The 9,459-nt window shown below is 45.2% G+C and overlaps 1 protein-coding gene across 6 annotated transcripts in view; it reads left to right on the plus strand.

Annotated features, from left to right (window-relative positions):
* The first annotated feature begins 206 nt into the window (after positions 1-206).
* The window catches only part of LOC108796053 (transcription factor COE3-like), a 108,665-nt gene continuing 99,412 nt past the window's right edge, over positions 207-9,459 (plus strand). For all 6 annotated transcript variants that reach the window (XM_018567433.1, XM_018567434.1, XM_018567435.1 and 3 more), the window contains exon 1: positions 207-505. In XM_018567433.1, coding sequence (XP_018422935.1) covers positions 372-505 — 134 coding nt within the window. In that variant the 5' untranslated portion in view covers positions 207-371. The remainder of the gene's footprint in view (positions 506-9,459) is intronic.

Consider the following 9,459-nt stretch of genomic DNA (forward strand, 5'->3'; position numbering starts at 1 on the left):
GGGGGGGGACAGATGTGGAGTACATTGAAGGGGAAAGTGAACAGGCTGAGGGATGGAGGCATCAGGAAGGGAGGAGGTTGTACATTATAGAGGGGAGGGAGTCCGCCCAGCCTTCCCACTCCCCCCTGCCTCCCCTGGGACAGCTGCCTCTCAGCCTCCTGCCGGAGGATCTTTCACATTCAGATTTGTCTGCGCTTTGGCTGAGAAGAAGTACAGGCTGTGCGTCTCGTGGATGACACCAGACACCGGTCCTCTGTGGGATATTACGTCCTGGATACAGCGGGACCGCGGCCGGGTACCCTGGGCTGTTGCTGCGCTTTTCTCTTCTCGGGGAGTTGTGTGCGCTGACGGAGAGAGGAGCCCCCGTGTACATGTTCTCCATCCAGGATACGTTCTCCAGGGGGGCACTAAGTATGAAGGAGGAACCTATACCCGCCGGATTGTCCTCTGTCCGCTCCTGGATGCACTCCTCAGGAATAATGGACTCCAGCACCGCTGCACAGAGGTAAGTGCCCCAACCCCGCACCACAGACAGGGATGTGTGAAGTGTCAAGACAGGTGACACACGTCATATGGGAAGGGGGGGGGTGGGACCAGAGGATGAAGATAATCATCTGCTCGAGGTTGGCTATCATCGGATGCTGAGGAGAGGACTTTACAGAACTTTTGTCACAGTGCCTGGATCCCATCACTCCTTCAATCACTGACTGCAGATGTACCAACCACAGAGGGAAGACTTGTCAATGGAGCTAGAGACATTGTCCCAGTGATGCTGAACCTCAGGACATGTCCCACTGACACTGTGACCTCAGGACATGTCCCACTGATACTGTGACCTCAGGACATGTCCCACTGACACTGAACCTCAGGACATGTCCCACTGATACTGTGACCTCAGGACATGTCCCACTGACACTGAACCTCAGGACGTGTCCCACTGACACTGAACCTCAGGACGTGTCCCACTGACACTGTGACCTCAGGACGTGTCCCACTGACACTGTGACCTCAGGACGTGTCCCACTGACACTGTGACCTCAGGACGTGTCCCACTGACACTGTGACCTCAGGACGTGTCCCACTGACACTGTGACCTCAGGACGTGTCCCACTGACACTGTGACCTCAGGACGTGTCCCACTGACACTGTGACCTCAGGACGTGTCCCACTGACACTGTGACCTCAGGACGTGACCCACTGACACTGTGACCCCAGGACGTGTCCCACTGACCCTGTGACCGCAGGACGTGTCCCACTGACACTGTGACCTCAGGACGTGTCCCACTGACACTGTGACCTCAGGACGTGTCCCACTGATACTGTGACCCCATGACATGACCCACTGATACTGTGACCCCATGACATGACCCACTGATACTGTGACCCCATGACATGACCCACTAACACTGAACCTGGAGACATGTTTCTTTGACACTGTGACCTCATAACATGTTTAATGGACAATGATCCTCAGGACATGTCCCACTGACACTGTGACCCAATTACATGTCCCACTGACTCCATGACCTTAGAACCTGTCCCACTGTGAGGATGGACTAATTCAGGACATGAGCGGTTCTCTGTTTTCATTGCCTGGGACAGTCAGACAGAGCTTTATATGAAGTTTTCCTAGTGAGCGCCGTACTCTGAACACCTCCGTCACACCCCCTCTGTGAATGGGTTGGGGGTTCCAGCTGCTCCCTCATAGATGAGAAGTAAAACCTGTATTTGTGTCAGTGATGAGACCTCTTGCCTGTGGTGTAACAGTGTCAGGACCTCATCTTCACTTTGTTCTATGAATTTCTCTGATACCCGTTACCGTACAACACGTCAGTCAGTACCGGTGTATCAGTGTGCTCGGGGGAACCACTGAGTCATTTATGGTCTATCATTGTGTTTGAGTCATATATATGGTATATCAGTGTGCTCATGGGTAACGTTGGGTCAGTGCTGGTATATCAGTGTGTTCAGGGGTAACATTGGGTCAGTGCTGGTATATCAGTGTGTTCAAGGTTACCACTGAGTCATTGCCGGTATATCAGTATATTTGGGGTTAGCACTGTGTTGGTGCCGGTATGACAGCGTGTTCATTGCCTCCAGTTCAGATATCTGTACAATACGGGGAGGATGTAGCGGTGTATCCCGTCAGTGCGCTGTTGCAAATTCACTTTTTTATTTCTCAGGACAATCTGTATGTTGTAGATGCTAGTAGAGAAAGGAGTCAGAACCTCTGATCGCTGTAATACATCCTTGGGTCAGAACCTCTGATCACTGTAATACATTGGATCGGTCAGAATCCCTTATCACTGTGATATATTGAATGGGTCAGAACCTCTGATCACTGTGATACATTGGATCGGTCAGAATCCCTTATCACTGTGATATATTGAATGGGTCAGAACCTCTGATCACTGTGATACATTGGATGGGTCAGAACCTCTGATCACTGATACATCCATGGGTCAGAATCTCAGAGAATCTGACCCATGAATGTATCACAGTGATCAGAGATTCTGACCGATGGATGTATCACAGTGATCAGAGGTTCTGACCCATCCAATGTATCACAGTGATCAGAGGTTCTGACCCATCCAATGTATCACAGTGATCAGAGGTTCTGCCCCATCCAATGTATCACAGTGATCAGAGGTTCTGACCCATCCAATGTATCACAATGATCAGAGATTCTGATCCATCAATGTATCACAGTGATAAAGAATCTGACCCATGGATGTATCACAGTGCTCAATCACTGTGATACATTGATGGGTCTAAATCTCTGATCACTGTGATACATTGATGGGTCAGAACCTCTGATCACTGTGATACATTGATGGGTCAGAACCTCTGATCACTGTGGTGCATTGGATGGATCAGAATCTCTGACCACTGTATAGAAATACAGGGAAACTCTGTATCTATATACCTATCCCTATCTACTTATACAAATAATAAGGGTATGAGGTATCGCAGAATATATGTTCATAGTGACACTCATTAATAAGGAAGAGGAGATTATTATTTTTGATGGAAATATTATTATTATTATGTATTATTTATTAGAAGAACTGATTTTTAAAACTTACAAATAAAAAAGAGTGATCCTATAAGCTCTCTGATGGTTGGGACATGATTCAGAATAAAGATACATTGTAGTGATTCCCTATTAGAAGCGGCCACATATAACAGTTCAATTTTCTCTGTTTGGTGTAATAACTCTCCATCAGACTTTTACAATGTTGGAATATTTCTGGTTCTCTAGTTAACCCCTACACGACCCGACCATTGCAAGCTCTGCCCCGTGGCTTGCTTCTCTTGTACCGTGCTGGCTTTTAAACCTGGCCATACACTGGTAGATTCTCGTATGAACTTTTATATTAAAAAAAATCTGGTTAGAACATTCGATAACGCCACCAGAGACTTGACGATTGTCGCTCAAAATTTCCTTCGCTTTGAACATTTCACGATGGAAAGAATGGAGTTTCCCAAAAGAAAACCGCATGCTGTACACTGTTAGAATTTGGTTCATTTGCAAACATTTTCCTTTGATATTTTTTATATGACTGCAGTCCAAAATTATTGTCAAATTGACCCCATTAACTATAAGAAAGTCGAATGAGTGTTCCCAAAACACATTGTCTTGGTGTACGGCTGGCTCTGACGGAGCCCGATGCCAAACCTGCTTCCCGAGCTAGCGGGCTGTGAACACGAGAGCGAATGGCAGCATGCGGGGTCGGAAAAGATAAGACATGTTTCGAGGATGCTGGAAAATCCTTGTGGATTTAAAGGACTGATTCATAAAAAAATGGAGAAAATGAGAACAATGTGGAATTTAGGAGGGGGTTGTGATTGGCCGATGTGGGGTACAACTCCACATTGCGCACCCATTTTATTTCGAGGCTTTGCAATGAATTCGCTGAACTACGAAGAATTATCGTTATGACCCGGCAGCCATCACTGAGGTTTAAACTTTCAGATGAGACATGTCATTTTCCAGGACAGGATCTGATCAGATTGGTAGCTGTGGGAGATTGATGGTGATTCTCAGTACTTTACAGGGAAAGGGGGTAAAGGGCCATCAGAAAACAGGGAGAAAAAAAAAAAAAAAAAAAAATATATATATACACACACACACACACACACATGCACTTTTGGAAAATAATAGAGAATACTATTCACACACATAAAAATAAACTCCGTTTCCTCCTTTATGTTACAAGAAAGTGAATTGAGTCCAGAAATATCTTCTTTTTTTTATCTTGCGGTAAAGCGTTACAATTAAACTTTCTAGATTGTACTCCAATACAGTCAGCACTCTCTCTCTCCTATTGCACCGAGTTAGTGATGTGTACGTTACCCTATACATCTCTGTGTACCTCCTGGTCTATATCACTTGCATTGTACAGTGCCACTGCAGAAGATGGCGCTATATATACAGTAAATCGTAATAATGGGTATCGGCAGCTCATGGCTTGGTGGAACATTATGAAACCATGTACACACCACTTCTGTGATTGATATTACTGCTGCTGAAGCCGAGTAATCAGCAGTGGTAACTGATCATTTGTTTCATGTGTTCTGCTTGATTTTTCTGCCATTGCAGTAGAGTAGAATGTGTTAGAGTGATAGAAAGACATTACTCCATAGAGATGGTGAAATACTGTGTGTCTTTCCTGTGGACAGGTTCTCTTTAAATTGAAGTTTAAATTAAGATATTGTGAGCTAACTACATAGGAATAGTTTATAAAATGTGTGTTGTTAAAAGGAAAAAGGCAGACAGAGTAGAACAACCTTTCTCAACCAGGGTTCCTCCAGAGGTTGCTAGTTGTTCCTTGAGCGATCAGCAATTGGAACATTGTTCCCACTAACTACCAATGTAAGAAGAATCTTTCGAATAGACCACAAGGGAAGGGTGTCCTCCTTCTAATGACCCCCGATATAAGGGGGCCCGTCTCTGACTGACCACCACTATAAGGGAGACCTTCTCCCAATGACCCCCAATATAAGCGAGTCCTTCTCTGACTGTCCACCATTATAAGGGAGACCTTCTCCCAATGACCCCCAATATAAGCGAGTCCTTCTCTGACTGTCCACCATTATAAGGGAGACCTTCTCCCAATGACCCCCAATATAAGCGAGTCCTTCTCTGACTGTCCACCATTATAAGGGAGACCTTCTCCCAATGACCCCCAATATAAGCGAGTCCTTCTCTGACTGTCCACCACTATAAGGGAGACCTTCTCCCAATGACCCCCAATATAAGCGAGTCCTTCTCTGACTGTCCACCATTATAAGGGAGACCTTCTCCCAATGACCCCCAATATAAGCGAGTCCTTCTCTGACTGTCCACCACTATAAGGGAGACCTTCTCCCAATGACCCCCAATATAAGCGAGTCCTTCTCTGACTGTCCACCATTATAAGGGAGACCTTCTCCCAATGACCCCCAATATAAGCAAGTCCTTCTCCCAATAACCACCAATTTATGGAGAACTCTTCCCATTACCCACCTGTCCGTCTCGTAATATAAGGAGTTCCACCTACAAATGATGACCAATTTAAAGAGCGTTGGTAGCCCATTTTCCCATTGACCACCAGTGAAGTGTGCTCTTCTCCCAATGACCACCAATATAAGGGGTTCCTTCTCCGACTGACCACCACTATAAGGGAGACCTTCTCCCAAAACCCACCAGCTTGTGGAGAATTTTTCCCATTGCCCACCAGTGAAGGGGTTCTTCTCTTAAGGACTATCAATATAAGGAGGTCCACCTCCAAATGACAACCAATTTAAAGAGCGTTGGGAAGCCTTTTCCCCATTGACCACCAGTGAACTGTGCTCTTCAACTAATGACCACCAATATGCAGTAAGGGGACATTTCTCCACTGATCCCCATTGTAAGGGAACACTGCATTTTTAATTGTCTGCTTTTCTTTTCTGGCCATTATTATTATTATTATTATGATAAAAATGATTTTGGTGTGTAGAGCAGTCCTAAGTGTAAAGAACTGCGAGTCCAACACATTCCGTACTCTTTTATTACTATGTCTCAGCGTACTGATCATGCAAATGTTCCGTGAGCTGCAGATATAGTAATTATCAGCAGGGGTTCCTCTAGACGTCAAAAGTAATTTCAGGGGGTCCTCTAAACGTGAAAATTATTTCAGGGATTCCTCTAGATGTGAAAGGTTTTTTAGGTGTTCCTCTAGACATGAAAGTTATTTCAGGGGTTCCTCTAGATGTGAAAATGATTTCAGAGGTTTCTTTTAGATGTGAAAATGATTTCAGAGGTTTCTTTTAGATGTGAAAGTTATTTTAGGGGTTCCTCTAGATGTGAACATTGTTTTAGGGGTTCCACTAGATGTGAACATTGTTTTAGGGGTTCCTCTAGATGTGAGTCATTTTAGGGGTTCCTCCTAGATGCAAAAATTATTTCTGGGGTTCCTCTAGATGTAAAAGGTATGTCAGGGGTTACCTCCTAGATGTGAAAGTTTTTTTTAGGTGTTCCTCTAGACCTGAAAGTCATTTCAAGGGTTCCTCCAGACGTGAAAGTTATTTCGGGAGTTCCTCCAGCCGTGAAAGTTATATAGGGGGTTCCTCTACATGTGAATGTTATTTCAGAGGATTCTCTAGACATGAATGTTATTTCAGGGGTTCCTCCTAGATCTGAATGTTATTTCAGGGGTTCCTCCTAGATCTGAATGTTATTTCAGGGGTTCCTCCTAGATCTGAATGTTATTTCAGGGGTTCCTCTACATGTAAAAGTTATTTCAGGGGGTTCCTCTGGACGTAAAAGTTATTTCAGGGGGTTCCTCTAGATATGAAAGTTATTTCATGGGTTCTTTGGTGTTACAAAGGTTGGGAGAGGCTGGAGTGAAGCATTGTGGATGAATTTTTAATATTGCCGGGATCTTCTGGAATGTTCCTGTGAATCCGCCCGTGTTTCTCACCAGTTACAGTGACATGTCCAACATCTGGCTTTGCTCAGTGCATCATTAATTTCCCTTTAATTGTCCGGCCTGCCGACTGCAGGAACATGTGTGCCTGTAATACGCTCGTTACTGCGAGCTCTCGCTGCGCGCTGACACGTTTTACAATAGACAGACTTTAATAATTAGCAAAGAGCAAGCAAACACATGTTCATCAGGACGTGCTGGGTGTCCGGCTCACCCATTAGAGCAAAGACAGTGCGGCGTTCGTACCGAGCGTCAGAAGCAGAGTCCACCCGTAGACTTGTGCCGCCATCCCAGTTGCGTCTTGATCGATACTCATGTTTCATCGTTGTGTTCCTGCTGTCTCATTAGGTCTGCTTTTCTCAAGCTTTAGAATGAACAGTGGTCTCTGGTTTGCTGCGTGGCCGGGTCTTCCATATCGAAATCCTTGAAGATTTGCTTCTTCAGGCTTGACCAAAGCAAGCCGCCCTGTTAGGACAATGGTCACAGCTGGAAAGCAGAGGAGGGGGTGAAGCAGAGGGGGATCACGGCGAGCGTTATAAAATATCATTGTAGCAAAGGAATAGTAAATGGTTGGAGAATACTACCAGCAGACAAAGTGGAGAACGTAATTACATAGAAGATCAATCCAGGTTTAATCAAAAATCTTGGTAAAACATTGTGTACAAGCGCAAATTTGCGTAAGATTTCATGAACAATTTTGTTTAAAAAAAAAATCTCTCCCGTGTCCCCCCTTGGCCACACACAGTGCGGATCGGGTCTTCAGGATTTTCTGACTATTTGTATTATTGCTTCTATTCTAATATCGCCATCACTACCGGTAATACTATCGCACTCAATATTATCATCGCACACCTTCTTTTTTTTATACCCTAGCATTCATGTTTTCACATTTCACAGCCGGCTCCTATGGAATTGGCTTCATTACCCGGTTAGCCGTTTGGGATTTGTACATCTATTCATCTTCTCGGGCAGAATAGTTAAATAAAATGAACATGTTCACAGGTGTGCCGCTATAGGACGCAGGAAACGTTAATTTGTGTTTTTACTTTTGATTTTTCTCCGACAAGAGAAATAAATACATTGCATGCGTGTCCGAGCAAACATTGTGACAGATCGGTCCGCAAAATCATTGTCAGGCAGCTGAGGGTTTGTATCTGTACAGAAATAAATAGGATACAACTGTAAACAGGATTTTTAATTTTTATTTGTTTGCTGATGTATTTATATGAGCGTGTCTGGGTCTAGAGGTCAAAGTTATGGTCAGCCAGGTCGGGTCTATACATCTACTGACAGTCAGGGTACGGTCAGCCAGGTCTGGGTCTATACATCTACTGACAGTCAGGGTACGGTCAGCCAGGTCGGGTCTATACATCTACTGACAGTCAGGGTACGGTCAGCTGGGTTTGGGTCTTTACATCTACTGACAGTCAGGGTATGGTCAGCCAGGTCTGTGTCTATACATCTACTGACAGTAGATGTATAGACCAAGACCTGGATCACCGTACCCTGACTGTCAGTAGATGTATAGACACAGACCTGGCTGACCATACCCTGACTGTCAGTAGATGTAAAGACCCAAACCCAGCTGACCGTACCCTGACTGTCAGTAGATGTATAGACCCGACCTGGCTGACCGTACCCTGACTGTCAGTAGATGTATAGACCAAGACCTGGCTGACCGTACCCTGACTGTCAGTAGATGTAAAGACCAAGACCTGGCTGACCGTACCCTGACTGACAGTAGATGTATAGACCCAGACCTGGCTGACCGTACCCTGACTGTCAGTAGATGTATAGACCCGACCTGGCTGACCATAACTTTGACCTCTAGACCCAGACACGCTCATATAAATACATCAGCAAACAAATAAAAATTAAAAATCCTGTTTACAGGTCGGGTCTATACATCTACTGACAGTCAGGGTATGGTCAGCCAGGTCTTGGTCTATACATCTACTAACAGTCAGGGTACGGTGAGCCAGACCAGTAGAATCCTCAGAGCCCTTCATAAAATACTGTTTTGTGCAGAATTTCCTTCCTAAAGGAAATTTGTCTTTATAGAAGATGATGAACTGTATCCTCTGCTGGTGTTGCATTCCAATGAACCGGTCTTGAAATGAAAAGTTGGCTCGGCAGCCCCGATAGTTGAGTGTTGGAGTAGCGGAGGAGGGGGAGCCATTGTAATAGATCAGTGACTGAGCCCGTTTCATGGCAGACAGAAGTATGTTTAATGGAGTGTCGGGGTGACGGGTCATTCAGCGGTTTGAATGGATTGGAGCAGTGATCAGTACCAGGGCTACCCCGCTCCACACTGCTATGCATACATAAATGTGTAACAGAGGAGCTTACACTCTAATGCCCCCCCGCCCGTCACACACTATTATTATACATGTATATAGCTCTGACCTATACCGCAGTGCTGTACAGAGAACACTGAGCCACTCACATCAGTCTCTGTACAGAGGAGCTTGAACTCTAATTCCCCCCCCCACAACCACACCACCCT

This window comes from Nanorana parkeri, unplaced genomic scaffold, assembly GCF_000935625.1.
Source record: "Nanorana parkeri isolate BGI_ZX_2015 unplaced genomic scaffold, ASM93562v1 scaffold1048, whole genome shotgun sequence".
In the NCBI taxonomy this organism is placed as follows: domain Eukaryota; kingdom Metazoa; phylum Chordata; class Amphibia; order Anura; family Dicroglossidae; genus Nanorana; species Nanorana parkeri.